This window comes from Balaenoptera physalus, assembly GCF_965194825.1.
Source record: "Balaenoptera physalus genome assembly, chromosome: 3".
In the NCBI taxonomy this organism is placed as follows: Eukaryota; Metazoa; Chordata; class Mammalia; order Artiodactyla; family Balaenopteridae; genus Balaenoptera; species Balaenoptera physalus.
Window position 1 is genome coordinate 72,455,506 of NC_138890.1, and position 23,327 is coordinate 72,478,832.

General features: G+C 45.0%; 1 protein-coding gene across 2 annotated transcripts in view; it reads left to right on the forward strand.

Annotated features, from left to right (window-relative positions):
- Positions 1-23,327, forward strand: part of MARCHF3 (membrane associated ring-CH-type finger 3) — a 148,657-nt gene that overhangs the window by 104,703 nt on the left and 20,627 nt on the right. For both annotated transcript variants that reach the window (XM_082457922.1, XM_082457921.1), the window contains exons 2-3: positions 5,477-5,720; positions 8,580-8,784. In XM_082457922.1, coding sequence (XP_082314048.1) covers positions 5,533-5,720; positions 8,580-8,784 — 393 coding nt within the window. In that variant the 5' untranslated portion in view covers positions 5,477-5,532. The remainder of the gene's footprint in view (positions 1-5,476; positions 5,721-8,579; positions 8,785-23,327) is intronic.

Sequence of the window (23,327 nt, forward strand, 5' to 3'; positions counted from 1 at the left end):
TCAATCACTGACCGACTTGTATCATCCATTCCTTGGCCTCATTAGAGGAGGCCTTGCTCCCTGAGTATGCAGCTCCTCAAAGGAGACTAAAGGACATTTTTGAGATCCTTTTTGAGGCAGATTTGCTCATGTAAAACTAAGGTCAGTTTTCTGAATCCTGGAACAGCATTAATGATGCACAGCTCTGTGGGAGCAGAAAGCCATCTAGCCATTCCATAGTTCTGCACTTTCATTCCCTCAAATTTAGGGCATTGGGCGGTATCCCCCGAATTGGCAAGGGCATGATTGCTAGGGGGAAGGTGGCATGTCCTCATGGCTCTGCAGCCCTGGAGAGGGTCTGGGGAACACTACATACTGTTTGGTGGCCTGTGCTTTCCCTTGGGAAATGTAAAGCAGGACTTGAAATGGTTAGACCCTGCACCACCAGAAACTTCCTAGGAATACCTAGTAAGTTCTCAAAACATGCTTGTTTGAATGGATAAAATAATGAACGAATCCTTTGATTTGCTTTGTTGGCCAACTCTGGCTTTGGAGGTCATACAGGACCCTTCCAGGACATATTGAGCACCTGAGGAGCCTACTTTTTAAAATCTCTGGAATTAGCATTAGGGTTGAACTTGGAGGTCCAGTCTGGCTCTAGACTGCCCTGCGGAGCTTGGGCCTGCTCAGACCACTGCCCAGGCAGCCCACACGGCCAGATTAGCGCCAGGGCACACACACCCTTATGCTCTTGTTTTCACCTTTAAATCCTGTGGGTAATTTTTATACCCAAATAGAGATGCCAACGCACCAGGTACCTCCCCAAAATAGCCTTCTTATCCTACATCTGAGAGATTAAAGTTGACTTGGCACTGAAAATACAGTTCTGATAGAAGCAGGCTTAAAAAGGCAGCTGGGTGTGGCTTGTGTTTTCTTTTCCAGTGTATTTAGATTAGCTAAGATAATGGTAGCTGCTGGAACAAATAGACACGAATATCAAACATAATAGCAATTTTTCATTGGGTATCTATACTAAACATTTTCATGGAAAAGTGCAACCTGTGTTGGGGGATATGAAGGTGACAGGTCTCCGGAGAGTGAGGAGACACAGGATGTGAGGAAGACTCCCTTTGTGCTCCCCGCGGGGAGAGATGGAGTGGCACAATGTCAGGGCTCAGGTGTGATCCAGAGGGAGCAGTGGGTACAAACTGACCAGCCATGGAGGAGAGCAGTTATAGAAGACGGAAACGAGATGCAACCCAGGCCAGAAAAAGAGCAGGAAAGGTTAATATAGTAATAAAATGCGCATGTGCATGGCTCCCTGTGCACGGCTCATTCCAACTTCCAGAGCACGTTCACATGTCTCATCTTATTTGAGGCCACACAAACAACCAGATGTGGTGGCTCAGGAAGTATCAATACCCTAATTTCAAATGCAAGTAATCTCAGCAAAGTCTGAGAGACGGAATGCTTTACGCTGGTGTGTGGTGAGCCAGGGCGCAAGCTTGGGTGTCCTGCCTCTAAGAACAGAGCCTTTCCCATAACTCTGTGGTCCTTATGGAGGTTCGGGGGTTGTGAGGCAAGAGGGCTGCACAGGTGAGCAGGGCTCTCTTCCCTTCCCTTCCCCCTCATCCTCTGGACGCATCCTCATGATGCCAGCCATGTTCCCATGGAAATCACTTACTGACAGCAGAAACGCAGCCACTATTAGCTGCAGCCTGGTTGGGTCCTTGCTTTTATGAAACTGTACTCTGTCCTTTAAAGGGGTCAGAGTTTCACAGACAGGCCTTTTTATCTTCACAATTGTCTAATCAGGCTTTCATTCTGTAGCCACTCCTTCCTTTTCTATTTGTCTCCCTCTCGTCCACCTATTCCCAGTCCTCCCACTGAGTGCAGCTGAATTTGGCCAGTGCCAAATCATGCTTTATTCTCAGCCTGAGGAATTATATAAGGTGTCAAGCCTGGCCAACAAAGAACTCCTCCCATCAGTGTAATTTGAGGTTTCAAGTTTATATGGACACCCCTCCCTCCCAGCAACGTGTTTTTTGTCCTGAGAAATCCCAGAGAGCAGAACTCTTGGGTGGACTTCCTAGGAGCGGTATTGATAAGAAAACGGTCAAATGGCACTTGAAATTTCGCGGAAAGATTAGTGGAAGACCAGTGCTAGGCTACAAACCCACAGCTCAGCTCTTTCTAGCATCCACGGCAACAGCCTGCTGTTTTCCCAGGTGGCTCTGAAAGAGACAGGGAAATGCAGTGGGCCATTTGTCACTGCCTGAGGTGCAACATATGCATGCCAATTGGTGCCCGGAGCCTGCAAGGCCCACTCCTGCCCCACACCTTGATCTCAGCCCCTGGGCTTCTTCTTTTTTTTTTTCCCCAGTCGTACCACGCAGCATGTGGGATCTTAGTTCCCTGACCAGGGATCGAACCTGTGCCCCCCTGCATTGGAAGCACCACGGAGTCTTAACCACTGGATCGCCAGGGAAGTCCCCCTGGGCTTCTTTTGACTGAGGTTGGGGAGGTGTGCTTCCTTCTCTCCTCCTCCACCTGATTTGATTCCCTCTCTAGGGCTGGAACCAACTCAGTGCTTCCCACCAGGATCGAGGTGCCCATCCTCTGTGTAGTCCCTCCCACCCCACTTTCAATTCAAGACATGGTCTTTGAGGAGTGTGCGGACTCACCGTGGCGTGCAGGACTTAGTATCTCAGGGTTATTCTGGTGTGTGCTGGTCAGTGGATGTGCTGGCGTGTTCTTCAGTGAAGTGCTGGACTCGAGTATCATTTCAATCCTAAGTTGGGTTCAGGGTTCTGTGGAGATGGCACGAGGGAAAGAGCCAGGGCTTGCTCACAGAAGAAGGCAAGGTAGAGGAGCCTTTTATTTCTTTATGCCCAACTCAGTGCCTGGCAATCTCTGTGAATGGAATAAACTGATCAGATGGTGGGTAATATCCCTTTTGCCTTTGAGAAGACAAGTGAAATGAAGAATATCATCCAGAAGTGAAACTACAGTTTTAAGGAAACTCTACTTCCAGAACTGTTTTAAGGGCATTTTATTGCAGTTTTAGGTCAGACATTTAGAACTACTTCCTTTGGTGAGGACTTAATCTAGTCTAGTTATAAGTGAATGAACTTGGGAACCTTGTGTGTCTGAGTGGCATTCCCCTCACTAAGGGCAGCCTCACCGTTGACCAGCCTGGCCTCCTTTTCTCACTCTGCATCCCTTCTCTGCCTCCTTCCAGCTCTGTGGAGTGGAGGGAGGGAATGCTTGGCCCTCTGAGCTGGAGTTAATGCAAAACCCGAAAATAAACTCTCAGACTGCACCCAGACATAATGATTCCGTGCGGCAAGAAGGTCACTGTGTCTGCTTTTCCTGCCAACACACCCCTGGCTCTTAATCTGTGGTTGCCTTGTGAAGCAAGAGAGCTGTGCCAGGAAGTTACACTTTGTGACTGTGAGGCATTATGAGAATTTAAAATCATGTCAATGGGGATTTATAAGGGCAGGCCAGGGGAGAGAGGTTAGACATAGATTTCGAAGCCGACCTTTGAACATCGTTTTTGTTCTGTGGCCCCAGCTACAAATCAACTCCACCCTGCCAACCCTGCCAAAAATTAAAAAGTTTACTGTGGTTATTCAAGTGGTGGGGTTTTGAGTGATTTTTATTTTCTTTGTGCTGTTCTATACTTTCTGTAACGTATATTCTTGTTTTTGCAATGTGGAAAAAAAAAAGCAACAAATCCTATTTAACAAGGAAAAGTATACTAGCTAATCATCTCATTGTGTTCTTGAATGCTTGGTACCTGGGGGTTGAGAAGCCCACCGGAGTCGTGACAATGACATGGAAGGGGCAGCCCTGCCTCTGCCCCGCATCAGGCCTAAGACCAGGGCTGGTGTCCACAGCCCTCGCCCCATTGCCAGGTTCCAAAAGCCTCCTGGAAGAGGCCAGACCGCAGACCCTGAGAGGGCTAGAGGCAGCCTAGGAGAACAGGAAAGGGAGCCAGCCAGACACCTCGGCAGGAAGGAGGGGATTCCGTTCCCATCCAACGGTCAGGCCTGTGGGATATGTGCTTGTCAGCAGGGACAGTGTCAGCTCAAGTTCATCTGGAAACACTGCATTCTTCTCCTGAGAACGTCCAGTTGATGCACATTGTTCTGGAAGTTGGGCAGATCCTATTTTCCAAACCTGTAAGAGTCGAGTAAAATGTAACAAATATGTGGGAGAAAACAACCCTTTGAGGAATTCCAAACATGCTCTTAGGGTTGGGAAGCAAATTTATTTAGACTTGGGGCCTTGACCACCCAGACTGGTTATTGACGGGAACTCAGTCTATCCATCAAGCCTGCCACTGTCCACTGAGTCCAGGCTGTCCCAGGCTCAGGAGCTCCAGGTGAGCAGACTGGGCAGAGATGGTCCCTACGGACCATGAAACTGTGTCCTCTCACCTTTAGACATAAAGAATTCCTCCTGCAAGTTTCTCTTAAGTCCTCTATTTCTTACACATCACATGCAGCTCTATTATTGGATGCAGTGGGGTTCCTTACTCCACTGGATCTGAATGCTTTGAACTTGAGGTCAAGTTCAGGCCCACAGCACACAGATTGGGAACAGAATTTCTTGCACTCTATATGGTAGACTATGTGTCAGCGAGGTAAGGCCCTTAATTAAGAATGGATTATTCTTAATAGGTGGTAGAGATCTCATTCATCAGTTTCTTGCATTTGCCTATGTGTTCCCCTATGATAAGGCAGTGTCCCTGGATTTTAAGTGGTACACAAAAAACCAAAAACTTAGTACTAATGTATTTATTGTAATGTCCTTTACAAATATATATAACAAGCTCGTCAAACTTATCATTTCATGAATAAATTTAAGACAAGGCTAACATAGGTTAACTTTTTAAAGGAAAGTAATTTTCAAGACACATTGAGCAGATAATTGTGTTATGGAACACAGATATGGGAAAAGTCAGAAAGGTGGTGCATTTTTTTTTTTAATATTTATTTATTTTGGCTGCGCCAGGTCTTAGTTGCAGCATGTGGGATCTAGTTCCCCAACCAGGTATCAAACCCAGGCCCTCTGCGTTGGAAGTGTGGAGTCTTAACCACTGGACCACCAGGGAAGTCCCCCCAAACGGTTTTAATAATGGTTCTAGTAACTTTGAGAGAGTGTTAACAAAGACTTACTGCTTCTCTGGCCCAGAGTGGGGGAAGTGCTTATCTTCTCTTCAGATCTGGCTGCAGGGCCATCGTGCCCTCCCCTCTCTGATCCTCGATGTTTACGGACACCGACACGCTCACCTTCCTGTTCATAACCACGTCCACTGTTTCTTGTGGGCTGAGTGTGCGCACGCGTTTTAAATGGTAGCAAGATAATGTGCCGCGTCTAGGCCACCCCTGTTATTTCTATTAAATAATGACATGATGATGGTGGCCTGTAATTGTCCATTTTCTATTAACCACCCTGACCAAGTAAACTGTTTTCTGATCTCTCTTAGATGGAAATCCTGTATGAATGTGGAAGCCATTAGCAGAGTAATTGCCGTCCGTTACCATGACAACCAGCCGCTGCAGTCACCTGCCCGAAGTGCTGCCAGACTGCACCAGTTCAGCTGCACCCGTGATGAAGACCGTGGAGGACTGTGGCAGCCTAGTGAATGGGCAGCCGCAGTATGTCATGCAAGTTTCAGCCAAGGACGGGCAGCTGCTGTCAACAGTAGTGCGGACCCTTGCCACCCAGAGGTAGTACCACAGTTAAAATCAATGAATCAGTAATCAATCCGGAGGGCTGTCAGATGGGAAATGCTAAAGGGAATGTAATTAGTGCTCAGGTCTTTGTGTCAGGTGAGAGGAGGTACTGGGAGAAAAAAAAAAAAAAAAAACTACACATGTTCTGTCATTGTCATTTCTATAGCAATGGGGCAAAAAGATGAAACTCAACGTTGTGGACTTTTCCGCTTAAAGTCACACTTGCAGAGACCCAGGCAGGGGAGTATCCCACAAGGCACAGGGTAGCTTGCTTAACATTTGTTACGTTGACCTTACTACAGTAATTACATTCTCGTTGTCTCCAGGTGCTAACAAAGGTAGCCCTTTGTTAGAATAGAATGAAGGAGGCACCTGGTTTCAGATGACTGAGCCAAAGTGATTGGATATGTGGGCAAAACTTTTGAAGTGACATTCTGATGTGCATGCTAATCAGCATGCCGTGATGGGGGCTGTCCACAGCTACTTCCTGGGGGAGTCTCCTCTGGCACATCCCCACGTGGGGGCCTCTTCAGCTGCTTCCTCCTTCACTCTCCCTGCGTCCCAGCCATGATCCTTCATACACACTGTGCCCCGTGAAGTACTATTGTCTCCCCCAAGTGATAAACCGAAGCCATAAAGAAGACTCTGAGCAGCCCAGAGATGGCTTATCCAGGCCGGCACTTTGTCCCTGGAGGTCTCCTCTGGTGCTCTTGCTGCCCACTGGCAGGTTGAGTGCCACAGGCTGCCTGGCCACTAGGTCCTCCTTGGCTTCTCCATTAGTTTCAGAACGGGTAAGTGAGACTGTGACTTACGACTGTAAAATACTGGACTTGCCCGCTGGTTTCAGTGCTGACACTTCTGGCCCTGAGACTTTGGGTCAGTCACTCAGACCTCGACTGCTTACCTTGGTCTGAGCAATTCAGCCAACCCCTCCGGTGCAGATACAGGCCCACCTATGTGCCCCTGCAGCAGGACTCCTAGTGACACCACAACATTCTCTGTCCCCCCGCTCCTAGCCCCGGACGTGGCGGCCACCAGACATGGACTCACACACCGCCACGTGTTGTAAACATTATCCATGTGCCATCTACTTTCAATCTGTGCGGCTATTACAAAGGGAAGAAATAGGGAAAAAAAAAGGTCAATATATATTTTTCCGCCTCTGGGAAAACTTGTAACAATCAGTTGGGTAGAACTCAGTATACGATGAGGCAGTGAGCATCATTGCTCAGCTGTGAACTGAGACAGACAGTTATCTGTCTGCATATGCCCCCATCACCCTTGAGCCATCAATCACCTCATTTGATCAGGAAGAACAGTCTGCAGAGCTGAAACAACTGAGACCTGTGAGCCAATGTGCGTGTACGTGTGTGTTCTCCTACCACGTAGAAATGTAAACCAGAGCTTTTACAGTTTTACACACATTTGGCTCAGTGTGAATGACGGAGACCAGTAATAATGAGAGAAAAAAGTCAACTCTTTACACTTTCTTTTCCCACCCCTGAGCATGAGGGGGTCTTTTGGCAAGTGGGAAGGAGATCCTTTCCTCTTTTATCCCCTTTTAGCCTTCACTCATTCCCAGAATCATCCCCAGAAAGGCATTTCCACAAAGATGGAGTCAAAGAGAGTGGTGGGCATAAGCCTGGAACACTGTCATCTTTGGGGGACAGGAAGAGGCGGGAGAGGGTGGGTAAAGGGTATGGTCCTTGGGTTGGTGCATACAATGATGACATTTTAAAATCTAATACCCAATAAGGACCTCTAGCAATATAAGAAGACATTAATCAGAGAGGGATAGTCCTCCAGTATCCATTGAGAAGTGAGGCCATCTTGGTTTGAGCCTTCCATTGGCCTCTGACTTATGTGATGAGGGCCATGTTTTTTGATTTTCCCCGACCTGAGTTTTTCTACAAGTGAAAATAGTTACCATTAACTAGGCACTTACCACATGCTGGTCCCTCTTCTAAGCTTGTAATCTGGACTATCTTTTCTCATCCTCACTGTCGCCATATGAGGAAGGCACCATGCTTTGTGCCCATTTTACAGATGAGGAAACTAAAGTCCAGAGAGGTGATGTAACTCACCCAAAGTTAGCCAGCTCGTGAGCAGCAGAGCTGGGGTTCGAGCCCAGGCAGCTGTACTCCAGAGCCTGCCTCACAAACCACTACCCTGTGTGTCCTCACAGAATGTGCAGGGGTGGTGTTTCCAAGTTAAAGGCCAAGCTCTGGACTGAGGCCACCTTGGTAGCACGTACCTTTACTCGCTTTCAGCTTACTGTCCTCAGCGTCCCAAAGTGCATCCTAGGAAAGCTCCAAGGACCAAGCTGCCACAGCGTCGTGCTCTGGCTCAGACTGCAGTTCTGTGTGGCAGCTTCAGGGTTGGCCACCAGTCCGTTTACCTCCTCTCACTCGCCCATCCCACTGAAAGAAGAAAGGAAAGGAACCTCTGGGTATTCAAAAGTGTCCCAGCCTGGTTCAAAAGATGCAGTTTGTCTAGAAACTACAATTGGTGTCGTTTCAAAACAACTTCTTAATAGCTAGGGATGATTTTTATTTTTTGATTGGTAGTTTGCCTGAACTACATCGATGTCTAAGGTAAAATTAACACGTTGCTCCTTTTCACTCACTTATGGCCCTGGGCCCACCAGCTCTGGTATTGGTCACCCCCTATTTCTTTGTATTGACAGAAGTAGATGCCCACTACCGAGTGCCAGTGTAGATCTCGGGTTGTAAACCAGGTGTCTGTTCTGAGCAGCTGCCTTGGGGGAGGGTCCGAAGGACACAGAGCCAGAGGACCACGGCATGGCGGTGGTTTCCAGCCCGTGACCAGCAGGTGCCCCTTCCTCTCTTGCAGCCCCTTCAATGACCGGCCAATGTGCAGGATCTGCCACGAGGGCAGCAGCCAAGAGGACTTGCTCTCTCCATGTGAATGTACAGGGACCCTGGGGACAATTCATCGGAGCTGCCTGGAGCACTGGCTGTCATCCTCAAACACCAGCTACTGTGAACTCTGCCACTTCAGGTTTGCAGTCGAGCGCAAACCCAGGCCGTTAGTGGAGGTCAGTAATTGGGACACGTCTTGAAAACTTAACTCTAATGAGCAAATGATGTCTGCTTTTATGCCCAGATCACAAACCCTGTGCAGCTTCACTGAAGCACAGTAATAGCTCTGTGTGTGTGCGTGTGTGTGAGAGAGAGCGAGAGACAGACAGACAGAGCCAGCACTCAGGAGCCAACAGTAGAAAGGTGACCTCCACTTGGTGGAGACGAGAGAGTGGGAGAAATCAGTGTGAGGAGAAGGGACATTTAGAGACTTGATCTCCATTTCCCATTCCTGTGACGTGGAGCAAACAGATCAAACACACTGTACTCTTTGCACACCATCTCTCACCTTGAAGCAACAGATAAATGGGCATTTGGGTTGCCTAGTCTGAGAAGTCTTTGTGAAAAAAAATAGCTGCATTGTATAATGCATATAGACCTAGACTTCTGGGTTTGAATAGTTCTACGACCTTAGGTAAGTGACTTCACCTATTGGAATTACTATGAGGGTTAAATGAGTTAATATTTATTATACACTTATAATACCAGGTACATAGTCAAGTGTTTGAATAAGAAAAGTCTCAGTCTCTCCTAGGAAATTACATGCAAGCTTTTTTCAGCTAATAACCTGAATCTCTTTTCCTAAAGAGATTCTTAGGATTGGAATCTCTTTTCTTAAAAGTGATGCTGTCAACTCGGCCATTAAAATGTCAGGACATTCCTTTTCCTATTTTAGGGGCCATATGATGCTTCTTTAGACCCAGGGTCTGGTCTTGTATTAACTGGGGGAATTGGAAAAAATGATTAGATTATTTTTGCCTTCTCTCCTACCCCCAACTTCTAGTCAATCAAAACTTGGATATTGGCAACAATAAATATTCTAATACATTATGAAGCACAGCTAGTTGAAAGGGACCAACACATTGTGCCTATAATCCAGTCAGGCTGATAACCTCCTCCTTATTTCAGCAGCTGACCCAGTGGAACTTTGACATTACACTAGAGCTAGAGCTCAAGAAGCCCTTCTTGGAGGCTATTTAAAATGGTGTATTAGCGCCCTGGCACTAAGACTCTAGGGAGCTCTGCTTAAACATTCTTTTGGTTTTGACCTTGAAAATTTAATCAGGACCTGTAACTGGGGCCTGTTTTAACTATGACTTGCTTGCCAAATGGCACAAAATTTATTTGACTTGCCCCAATAAACACTATGCTTCTTTTTAAGATTCTGGATCAAGTGGCCTCTTAATTTAGGCATCTTGCTGCTTGACATCGACTTCCAGAAATTCGTTTTTGTAGAGTGCTGTGAGGGATTTGGCCCAATGCCACATTCATTGGGATTTGCATTTCAGAACTTCTCTGCAGAAGGGGAAATATAATTAAATAATAAACAAAGGAGGTGAAGATTTCCAAGCCCAATGGCAAACGTTAAAAAGAAGCCTATTTCTCCTTTCTAGAAACTTTTTGGAACCTTCCCAAGTTGATATTGCAGCTTCTTCCAGGGAAGCCGACTTCCCAGAGTAAGGAAACCCTGCTTTGAATGGGCTGCATCCAGTGGTCTTTTTTTTACCGGTCTCTCCCCAGTAAAGAAGACTTTTGCTTGGTAAAAACCCCAGTGTGTGTATGCATAATACAATAGATAACAAAGGAGGGGGTGCATGTGCGTGCGTGTCTGATAACACACACGTGTGAACCCTTTCAGTCTCAGAGAGGGACACGTACCCCAACACAGAGGTTTCTTCAGAGCTGCTGATGTCAGGCTATGGACGGACTCCAGCATCTTAGGCAACTGTCATTAAACAAGGAAACGAGGCAAATGACCTTGAGAATGTGTGAGGTGCTCTGCAAGATTTAGGGCCTCGCCTACAAAAACTTCACCCAAACGGTCACTGGTGGTGAAATTTTCATTGCACAAATGGAATGTGACATTTTTCAGAGTTAATGATGATTGAACAAGTTGAAAGTGAAAGGCAGACCTTCTCAAGCCGGGGAGGCTGGCCATTTGATCATCCCATGGCGAAATGAACTTGCTGTTTGACCACAAGCAATAAAAAGAAATTGTCTTTGGTTTCTCAGCTGGAGGACAAATGAGAACCAGGTGCAGGCAGATTTTTAAACAAATGACATTACTAATTGACTTTTATCCTCTTACCAAAGGGTGGGTTTATTCACAGTGAGCATTGCTTCTCAATATGTTTACCTCTAGATGAACATGAGTCTTTTTAGTAAATCAGCAAAACCTGCCTATTTGTATTAAGCATTAGGGGTACTGTTACTTTATTTCTCATTTTCACTTTTTAATTGCTTTAATCATTACTTTATTTACCAGTTGGATCTGCCTTCACATTAAAGCAAGAAAATTCCATAACATTTCATTTCAAAATCAATGGGATAATAACAACTCCATTGCTAGAGGAAGTGGTTGAAAAAGTCATTTATAAATTTTATTTGTCAGCATCCGGATGTTACATCAGTCGGAATTGTTGTAACACCTCAGACTCCCATTCTTTAGTAAACTCTCAGTCCTTCATTCACCGTAAGCCTTCGTCTTCCTCAGTATTCCTGTTGGGAAGACACTTCCGCTTCCATCCTTTCCTACGCTCTCTGCAGCCAGCAGTTGGATGTTCATTTTTAACATATCAGGAACCCAGAGCCATCTTCTACACAGGCTGCTACATAAAGTCTTTCCTCCCTTTCCCTGCAAAAGGGTGAGTTTCTACTCAAAATGGCCAAATCAATAGGCTGGTTACTATTAGCATCTCCAAATAGGGCATCACCTCTCCACTTACCACTGACCATCTGGGTGGTGTGGCAGTTTCTCTGAGCTGCAGTGTGGAAGGTGAGCTACAGGCTCTCTGTGATCTCTTTGGCCTCTATAAGGCTCAAATTCTTGGGCAAAAAAATACATTCTACACTTAAAATGAGTACATTGTATGGTAAGTAAATTATACTTCAGTAAGTTGCTTGTGTGTGTCTATTTACCTACCTACCTACATGGCGGAACTAAATCTTTTAGTCTTTTAAGTTCATTGCCAGTTTTATACCTTAAGTATTTTCTTGGTGCTAAGTAAGCAAGTATAACAAGAGTTAGTTTCAACCCAAGAGAGCTACATTGCGATCATCCGGTTTATTCAATTGTGGATGAATTTCCTCTACTGTCCAGCTAAGGTAAATCTCCTAAGATCTGTGCCTACTTGGGCAAAGCTTGAAAGGAAAGCATTCGAACCGTCCATAGCAAAAAGGAGGAGCAGATATAACCCACATACATTTCATACCTACACAGCCGGCACTTCTCTCATGAAAGCTACATATTTTTTGTTGATGATGGAAAATGTACCCAGTGGCGATTTGTCAGATGAATTAGCTCCAAAATATTGACCTGGTATTGGCAGTAAATAGACATCAACTGACCATAAAAGGATTCACGGAACGACCAGCCTGGGTAGTTTTAGGGTCTCCTCCCTGCTCATTTTCAGTTTTCCTCATTTCTCTGTGTAAGTTGAACTCTAATACCATTCTTTTATAAGGGTGAAATACAGCAAACCAATAAAAATATCACAGTTTGTTCCCAGAAATGTGTGCCTTGACTTCAGCCTGTTGCCATGATTGCCTATCTGATTGAGCAGTTTGCCAAGGAAGCCCAGGTTGCTATGTGCAAGTAGCGTGCTTGCAACATCAGCTTCTAGTGATGAGAATATCTGCCAGTGGGCTTTCCTAAGACGTGTATCAGTAACACCCACCCTTGCCCGGGAAACTCATGAAGTAATAGGTCAGCTCAACAACGTCGTGATTAAAGTGAAACAGCCAGGAAATGGTGGAAATCTGTAGGAAAGGCCTCCTAGGATCTGATCTTCCTCCAATCAGGGAGACATGGTGATTTTTCACAGAAGGAGTGATTAGGTTTCCGTATTCCTATTTCCTTTACCCAACCCCAGCTGACTGATAAGAATTGTATGAACAATTTAAAAGCTCTTCCCTGTGAGTCAGAGGTTGAGCTAAATTGAAACAGACTGTTTTCACACATATCAGTTACTCAGAATAATGGGATATAAAGGGAGCTGAGGATTAAGGATTTTTTTTTCAAACTTTTTATTTATAATTTTTTTTAAGTCACTGGAGGAAAATGGTTTTAAAGTGTGCCCTGGATTCACTGTCATCTCCAGCTATACAACAGGGAGCAGAGTTGAACTGCTGTGAAGAAATGCCTTTGTACCTTGGCGCTTCACTATTTAATAGATTTGAGACTTCACTGAAACCCTCCTACTGTGTTTCTTTCAGACTTAGGTGAGGACGTTGCTCGCTTCGTTGTAGTGGGTTTGGTTTGGTTTTGATTTCCTTTTAATATTTATTTATTTTATTTTATTTTTGGCTGTGTCAGGTCTTATTCGCAGCATGCGGGATCTTCATTGCGGCATGTGGGATCTTTCCTTGTGGCACACGGGCTTCTCTCTAGCTGTAGCGCACGGTTTTCTCTCTAGTTGTGACACGTGGGTTTTCTCTTTCGTTGTGGCGCACGGGCTCCAGAGCGCGTGGGCTCTGTAGTTTGCAGCATGCAGGCTCTCTAGTTGAGGCTTGCGGGCTTAGTTGCCCCACGGTATGTGGGATCTTAGTTCCCCAACTAGGGATCGAACCCACGTCCCCTGCCTTGGAAGGCAGATTCTTTACCACTGGACCACCAGGGAAGTCCCTGGTTTTGATTTTTAATGTATTCTTGTAAATAAAAACGTGAGCTTTGTGTTTCAGAGTATTCATTTTCATCAGCAAACCCTTGTAGCATTGGGATAATTAGGGAATGACACCAGAGGGGATATAAACTAATTGAGAAAGCTTCCCAGGCATGAGGACCACCTACTTCCTCGAAGGAAGGCAGGCAAGCTCCCCTCTTCATTCCAACCTGTGATCGAAGGGCAGGCCAGTGAGAAAAGTGGCTGGACCATAATCACAGCATGTGATAGGCAATCACGAAGCCTCTGTTCGTTGAATAAACGGATGAATGGAGAACCTTCCCTCCCCCAGTTGCAAACCCTGTATCGTATTTGGGGCCTGTGGTTGTAAATCAAAGAAAATGACCCTTTGCCCTTACAGTTCAGGACAGACACAGTTGGACAAGGGCTTATATAACACAAACTAGCACCACTGCTTTGAGCCACACAACAAATGTGATGATTCTCACAAATCCTGGCTTCCGTTCGGTCATCAGTCCTCCATCAGGTTTTCAAGAATGGCAGGTGGCAGGAGCCCTGTACCACTGGTAGCCAATGGGGAGAAAACATGTGCTTCAGAGCTTGGCAGGGAGACGCTGGCCCGAGTTAGAGGAGGGTTTTGGGGGATGGGGAGGATCAGGCCATTTGGAAAGATTCAGGCCCAGCTGGCATTTGTCAAGCTTTTCTGAATCCAAACTCTGGGCAAGCAAAGGCTTCACCATAGTATTGGGGGGAAATGATCGTCTTACCCATTTGGTAGATGAAGACACAGGTTTCCGGTGGTTATGTGAGGTCAAGATCCCAGTGAGGAGGAAGGAAGGTCTCAGGAGCCGCACTCAGGCCTCACTCTCTCCTCCTGTGTTCTGGAGGGACGAATGGAAGAGAAGCACCGCGGCAGCATTTGCGCAGTGGGATGGGGGAGGGATTTACCTGAACCCACCAGGAGTTCCCACTTCCCACCTTCCCGTGCACTGAGCACAGGTCCTCAGCTCCCCCTGGCGCTGGTCAGGCCCCTCCTCTCTGGCTCCGTCTCCCAGAGGCAGCTCTTCCACCCGCTCCAGGCCGGGCTAAGGCCTCCCAAAGCAGAGTCAGGGCTCGTAGCATGAAGGACAAAGGAAAGATTATGTACCAGAAAGGGGAGCGTGTGGAGGGGCTTTGTGTCTGTTTTCCGGACAACACAGCAAAGACCCACTGAGTGACATCTGTGCCGGTGACTTTTCCTAGCAGGGCTTAACATCCTGGCTGGGGCTGCTGTTCTAGAACCGTGAGGCAGCCAGCTGGCTGCCCACCACCTCAGTGAGAACCTGAACAAGTCATTTCTCCTCTTAATGCAACAGCTTCCTCACCAGTGAAACAGAGCAGAACTAGCCAACTGGCGACCTCATTCACGCACACAGGTGTGCTTTATTGAATTAACACTTTTTTAGTGTGAATGCCTTCAGGTGGGACATGCATGCACTTTCCAGTTCCCCCAGGCCTTGCCTTTTGCTTACGCCCACCCAGCCCTCTTCACCCTCTTGCATTATGTGCCTACTATTTACATTTGAGATTCCAGAATTGGGTGATGTCTTTCAAAGAGTTTAAAAGAGTTTGCTAATGCTGTGTGATTTCCTTCTACCAACATCTTTTTTCCAGGGTAATACAGACTGAACTTAATGATCTCCCTCCTATTGTCCCCACATTATTAGTGAGCTGAAATGGCTGGTTCAACATCACATGATAAATGAACCACTAAGAGACAGGGTACTAGCACCAACAGTGGTGAGAAGTACGTTGCAATGCAGCATCCCTTAGTGTTGGCCAAGCACTTCCTTGACCTCTGATCAGATTGCTGAGCAAGCCACCAGCCTTCCCATCCTTTGTTCAGCAGTTGAGATGACCTGCCTGATGACCGAAGTCCAGCAATGCTTGATCCTGCAGTTGTTCAGTCTTGGCTTTTTCTCTTGGTTCTGGTGATTAATTTGGCAGTTGCTTCGTTACTTAAAGCTTAGTTACAAAGAAGCTGTTTTAAGGTACCTATTAAATTCGCAGCTTGCTTCATTAAAAATCACTTCATTAAAAAAGTAAGCCAACTGAAGTGTTCACATGGCCATGCCAGATGGAGGGGAGCTAACTGCCTGGTGCCTGGGTTTTCAGCCCATCCACTGCTGGGAAAGGACTAATTTGGGGGGGGGGGAAATCCTGTTCCATGCACAAAAAGAATTGCATGACCAATTCTAGTATTTTAAATTGTATTGATACTTACAGTAAGCTTGGGTTGAAATACACATGAGAATTCACGTTTTCAAGAGGACCTTCCTTGGTCCTAGTAGCTGCCCTCAACCCCTCCCCATCTGAGGGTTTCCCACAGCAAGGCACAAAGATGCGAAACACCAAGAATTGTTTCACACAACTTTTTAATTTTAATTATTCTGTGTTTTAACACATGCAGAGGAGGGCAAAGAACAATATATAAACAGGTTTGTATCTACCACCTAGAATTAATGAATGTCACCATTTTGTGAGTGACATGCCTTTCAAAGAACAGCCTCTTGAGGGGGCAGGGAGAAAATGTCTAGAGTGGTCACTAATTCATCCTCAGGTAGTCTCAAAGATAGGAGAAAATTCAGCCAGGTTTCCCTGAAGCACATCTGGGCCAAGAAAAAGAAGTAAACAGAATGAGAGAGAGAATCCCGAAAGATTCCAGCCCCTTTGAGCTACCTCCAAATGTAAGAACAAATAGTACAGGTAGTGCTGGCCACCAAGGGGACCACTTCTTGGAAAGGCAGACAATTCGAAGTTACTATATGGGAGTTCGGGGGGCAGCGGGTGGAAGGGAAAGTGTCCCTGGGCAGCTGGCGGGAGAGCTTTGTAAAGGCGAGTGTGATCCAGGAGCAGTGAAATGTCACTGAATGACTACATCCAGTAATCATCTCTCTCCTAAGTCCTGCCGAAATAACAAGGCACAATTAGCTCACAGGAGCTGCCCTGTGCAGGTAGAAGGCACCAGGTTGAACTGAAGTGAGACATAAATTGCATAAGGCCTGGTGCAGATTTCAGGTGCAGAGTTACCAGATATGCATGAAACTCCCCGCTGAGGGCTTCTGCCTGCCCTCCTCTTGCCTTTTCAGTTTTAAGTGCCAACACCTGACACTTCTAACTCCAGAGAAAGAATACACACTTTTAAACACATAATGGTGTGAAATATTGTGAGCAGTACATGATTATGGTTAAATGCTGCCTAATGGGCAATTATATTCGAATGAGCCAAGTGGAGAAGTATCCTCAGTTAGGCAGTGGGAGCTCAGTGGTCATTTATTCACTGAATAACACCCTGCTTTGCCCATTTATGCTAAGATCTTCGTTTTCTAGCACAGGCACAGATCTTGACATGACACTCTAATCCAGTGGCATTCATTAATTTCGCTGTGACTCCATCTATTTTTATCCTTAAGATGTTCACACCCCAGAGTTTTCTCTTCTTAAATTATTTAACCATTTCCTAGACAGAGGGGAAATATTATATGCTATACACTTTATATAGTCATCTTATTTCAAAGTCTCGGGTATCCCTAGAATGGATATTATCCCATTTTGTAGATAAGGAAGCTGAGATTCTGAAATGTTGTCACCCTTCAGAGATCTTAAAGACTTTCAGCCACAGGGCTAGTAAGCAGAGAAGGCAGAAGAAGAATGCAGGTTCCTCTGGCTCCAGAGTCCACGCACTTGCCACCATACCTGGCTTCTTCCTTCCTGGCTCAAGACTACTTTCTTTCACTTGCTTATTGACACACACAGGTGCAAGCACACACAGAAGCGAGGGCTTCTTCACCAACAGCCAGCCTTTCTAAGGGACTAAATGTCCCTTAAAAAGGGGAGAATGCAAAAAGTGATGATTAAAGCCCTGATTTCCTCTTGACGTTGGCTTCGTCCATGAAATCCAGAGCTGTTAGCGGGGAGGGAAGGATGAAGAGGCAGAGCAGAGAGAATTTTTAGGGCAGTGTACACCACCGCAGTGGTGGCTGCCTGTCGTTATACATGTGTCCAAACCCATAGAATGTACACCGGGAGTGAACCCTAATGTAAACTGTGGACTTGGGGTGATGATGACGTGTCAATCTAGGGCCATCGATTGTAACAAACGTACCAGTCTTTGGGGGAGGATGTTGATAATGGGGGAGGCTGTACATGTGGGGAGGCACTGGGTATATTGGGCCTCTCTGTACTTTCCACTCAATTTTGCTGTGAATCTAAAACTACCTCTAAAAAATGAAGTGCATTAAAACAACACAACCACAACGAGCTGTGCCAGACTGTGTTCTGGGACAGTGGAATGGCAGTTCTTCTCTGTGCTCCTGATACCCTGGTCTCGGGGAAACAAAGCTCTTAGGTACACCACCCTGTTAGAAGCCAGAAAACTCATTCTTCATTTCCAAGGGACTTTACACACCCTGTCTTTTTCCCTTTTCATCTAGTTACTTTTTCTCTGCACTTGCGTCTTCACTTCCGAGAGTCATTATGTCACCCATTTCTTCTGAGATCTCTCCTAAGGGAGAGATGTTATTAGAAAGCCTGGTGAACTCAAAATGTTTGAGCCTTTTCCCTCCTTTCAGGAACAGGTTGTGAAGGTTAATCGGTCATAATATGGTTGTACACACACGCGAGGTAAATTTCTTTAAAGACTGTCACCTACATAACTCGGATTGGTGACACTGGTTCTGCAGCTCATGAAGGAGAACCCTGGTTTTTCTCTTGAATTATGTATGTAATTGCCTCGGTTCTTCGCTTCCCTTTCTTGACAGGTGCCGCAGATTTGGGGAAAGATAAGAAAGACCCTGTCAGGTCTTGTCGCTTTGCTTTCCTCCTCCATATTGTTCACTAAACTTACATTCCTGTGCGGTGCCTCATGGCTGCCTGACTTCATTCGTGAAGAGACAGGGACCCCGTGAGATTGTCTGGGATAAAACTGTTTCTTTGCCATCCATTATTACAGAGCTAGAGGGATAGGTTTATGCTGTGATGGATACATGAGAGCAAAGTTATGTTTTTGTGTGTCTAACATGAAAGAGAAAAAAAAAAGTCTTTTGAAGCTTTTAGTTTAGAATACTGAAAAGCAGGCTTAATTCTTCGGTGTGCCACCTATTAAAATGCGTAAAACATCTGTGAAGACTGAGGTCAGATTAAAAGAAAATGAAATATTTTCTACTCATTATTTTATCATCACTTCACCTCCAGCGATCCTATTAGAGACAGAAAGTTGGAATAAATAGTGAAGTTCAAAATCTTTTAGGGCTCTGAGGGAAAATGGCTAGTGTAGTATACGTGAAATGCTGCTGGCAGGTAGGAATAGCAGGAAAGTTGTAAAATAGAGTTTATAGGCATTAAGGACATACCTGTGTAGAATCTATAAAAGCAGAAATCAGCAGATGAAGAGAAAACATTCACCATCCTAGAAAATTATGCAGCCCCTCCTAACACTTTTCTTACTTCCAAAGGCTAGATCTTTGCATTAAAGCTGGCAAATGATGGGAGACAAGGCCTGAGAGATGAAACTAAGAAAAAGGCTCTAATATTTTGCTAAAGACTGGCTCCTCTGCTTAAAAGCTATGAGTTTAATGTTGAAACCCAGAAGTCATTCGTTCATCAAAATATACACATTTTCAGCTGCTTGTAAGATGTAGCTGACAGATGCATATGTCTGAAGAATGACCCTGTTGGATGAAGCTATGGCAAGGCGGAAAGAAATATCTACAAAACAGGGTTCATGCAAGAGTTGGCGGGGGGGGGGTCTGTAGGGAAATCTACAAGACACTTCAAGTCACTTTTACCAAGGCTGTTTTTCGGTCTCAGATTTTTAAAACACGGTTTATTCAGACAATTCATTTACCACATAGTTCACGGATTTGAAGCATACAATTCAGTGACATTCAGTGTATTCACAGAGTTCAGTAACCATCACCACAGTCAATTTTTTTTTTAATAAAAAGATTTTTTTTAATTTGTCTACAGAAATTTCACTCCTAGGTATATACTTACAGAAATACATACCTATGTTCACCATGAAACATGTACAGCAATGTTCAGAGCAACACTACCTATACTTGCCAAAAACTATAAAATTCATGTGTCCATCTCTAGCAGACAGGACACATGAACCAGAGTGAGGTAAGTGAAGCACTCACCTCAGGAGCAAAATTTAAATGGTGCCCAAAAATCTAATGCTCAAGATAAATAATATTTTAATGCAATGGCTTTTTGCAATCAAGTAATGCAAAAGTAATGCAAAAACTCCACGATGAACAAAATATCAAATTTTTAAATAAAAGCAGGATCAGTATTACTGATTTTTCCTCAGGCTCCAGGATGGCTTGGCACAGAAATGACAGTAGAATGGACAAATAAATTATGCTATACGCAGTGAGAATAAATGAACTACAACTACAGCAATAGCATAGATGAATCTCACAGATATAATGTTAAGCAAAACGAGCCAGACACTAAAGTGTATGCACTGGTGACTCAAAAACAGGCAAAGTTCTTGTTCAAAAGTAGGTGAAACTAATCTAGGTTAGTAAAAATCAGGATAGTGATTTCCCTTGGAAGGGGGCATGGGAGGGGGAGGAGGGTTCTGTAACTCTAGGAATATTCTATCTCTTGATCTGTATGTTCCAGGGGGCATGTGAGGGGGAGGAGGGTTCTGTAACTCTAGGAATATTCTATCTCTTGATCTGTATGTTCCATGGGTTTTAAACTTTGGGAGAATCCATCAACCAGCTTATTTATGATTTGTGTACTTTTTATATGTGCTAAAAAAATTTTAGGAGTTGTCTTACTCTAGACCTAGAGATTATCATACTAAGTAAAGTAAGTCAAAGACAAATATCATATGATATCACTTACATGTGAAATCTTAAAAAATGATACAAATGAACTTATTTACAAAACAGAAGCAGACTCACAGACATAGAAAACAGACTTAGGGTTACCAAAGGGTAAACAGGGGGAGAGATAAATTAGGAGTGTGAGATTAATTTATACACACTACTATATTTGGTATTAACAGACACATACTATTACAGATAAAATAGATAAACAACGAGGACCGCCTGTGTAGCACAGGGAACTGTATTCAATATCTTGTAATAACTGATAATGGAAAAGAATCTGAAAAAGAATATAGATATACATATATGTGTATGTATATGTCTATATACACACACACTCACATATATGTATAACTGAATCACTTTGCTGTACACCTGAAACACTGTAAATCACCTACAATCCAATTTTTTTTTTTTTTTTATGGCTGCGTTGGGTCTTGGCCGCTGCGCGGGCTTTCTCTAGTTGCGGCGAGCGGGGTCCACTCCTCGCCGCGGTGCGCGGGCCTCTCACCGCGGTGGCCTCTCCCGCTGCGGAGCACGGGCTCCAGGCACGCGGGCTCAGCAGCCCTGGCCCGCGGGCTCCAGAGCGCAGGCCCAGCAGCTGCGGCACACTGGCCTAGCTGCTCCACGGCACGTGGGATCCTCCCGGACCAGGGCTCGAACCCGCGGCCCCTGCCTTGGCAGGAGGCTTCTTAACCACTGCGCCACCAGGGAAGTGTCTATAATTCAATTTTTAAAATGTGTGGGAAAAAGAGAAGTATTACAAAAATAAAATTGAAAAAAGAATTCCCGTACTTAGAAGTGACAATATATACCAGCGACTTCAAGATGAGCTGAGCCCCGGGAGGAGGAGACCACAATTTTAGAACTTTTTCATCACCCTAAAAAGAAACCTCACACACTTCAGCCTTCACTTTCCAGTCCTCACGTCCCTGCCCCCGCCCCTTCCCCCCAGCCCAGTGCAACCAAGAATCTATTTTATATCTCTATGATTTGCCTATTCTGGACATTTCCTATAAATGGAACCCTGCAGTGTGTGGTCCTTTGTGACTACTTTCCTTCACATAGCATAAGGTTTGCAAGGTTCAGTGTCAGATTTTATATAAAACGTATCTTAACCTTCCTTGCTATCATTTTTATTTGACTCCTTCTCAACATCCTATTTACCTTAATATACTACCATTTACTGAGTCCTTACCCTGTGCCACTGTTCTAGGCACTTTCGTGTTCTACTATTTGTATGTACAACCTTCTCCATTTTAGAAAGGAGGAAACTAGCACAGAGGTATGGATGGTTTATTTCCCTTTTAAAGTTTTGTCTTTTCCCTATTACAATTTATGTGATGAAACCCTGTTTGCTTTTTTTACTCTTTTATTGTGTGGAAATCATCTGTGCATTGATTTTTTTATGTGGTCTGAAGTTTTGCCATCTTTGTCCAGTAAAAGTCCTTTTATTCTTTAAGCCCTTTAATTTAATTTGGCTGCTTTCATGATTCTGCTGCCCTACAACTGCACAATTAATTTTTTAAATATTACAGTTTGTGCCCTAGGTTGATTTTTTTCTTAAACCAGGGTCTAAGGAGAGATTATGGATTCTCAGAAGGCAGTCAAATCCTACTGCCCATATTCTTATATTCATCAAAGCTCAGAGAGTTGGATTAGACCAAAGAGTGTCTTAAGACAGTTTAGGAAGATACTCTGGAACAGTGCTTCTTCTCTGCAGATATGTTTGAGAATCAGATCAAAGCTTGAACTCTCTCCCCTGAAATGCACAGACACCCAGTGTTCAAATAAAGTCACAAAGGTTTTCTGAAGCCCTATGCACAGGGTCAAAGACCCCTGACCTAGAAGGATAGTTATATAAGCTGCAAGGGAACATGTAGATTTTCCAAAAGTGTCTCTTGCACCCTTAAAATGTTTTAAGCATGTAAAGTAAGGGAAACTTATCAACCCTTCACTGTAAATTCCTTCTTCTGTGAGGAGGCCACATTATAATTCTGGGGCGCCACAACAGCGGATATGACTTGCTAGTCTTGATGGGAGGGCTGCTGATTCAGTTCTGCACATATACAGGACTGGGCTAGTTATTAACTTGGGTTCTTCCATGGTTGGCTTGGTTCTGCCATGAGGGCACATGTCTCAGGATCGCTCAAGCTAAAAATGCATGTGTGTCTCCCGATTGGAGTCGAGCTTTCCCACAGGCAGCAGCTGTGTTCATCCAGCCAGTCTCCTGCTTGCCTGTCTGTAAATGCCAGTCCCTGACGTCATGACCCCTGTCATGGAGCCGTTGCCTCTACCCCTTAAGAATGTCTTCCCTGAAGGCAGCTCTGGGAGATTTGTAGCAAAATGATCTGCTAACATTGAACATAATCAAAAGAAGTAATGCCAGCAAAATGGAAACCATCACCCTCCCCTCACGTGACACCGCAGCGTATTTTTACCTGGTGGTCTGATATTCCGGGCCCCATACCTAATGGAGGGTATCTGAAGAGTCCAGGGGAGCAGTAAAAACAGGTGGCTGGGGGCTTCCCTGGTGGCGCAGTGGTTGAGAATCTGCCTGCCAATGCAGGGGACACGGGTTCAAGCACTGGTCTGGGAAGATCCCACATGCCACGGAGCAACTAGGCCCATGAGCCACAATTGCTGAGCCTGCGCCTCTGGAGCCTGTGCTCTGCAACAAGAGAGGCCGCGACAGTGAGAGGCCCGTGCACCGCAATGAAGAGTGGCCCCCACTTGCCGCAACTAGAGAAAGCCCTCTCACGGAAACGAAGACCCAACACAGCCAAAAATAAAATAAATAAATAAATTAAATTTTTTTTTAAAAACTGCTAAAATTATAAAAACAAAAAACAGGTGGCTGGGGGAGCCTGGACAGAGAGGGGGAGACTCTTTCACTTGGATGTGAGGAGGCTAATGAAGGGCATGTCTGAAATCTTACAAATCATGAACAACTTAGATAACGTGAGCATGACGTTCGTAGCATGATCCAAATTACAT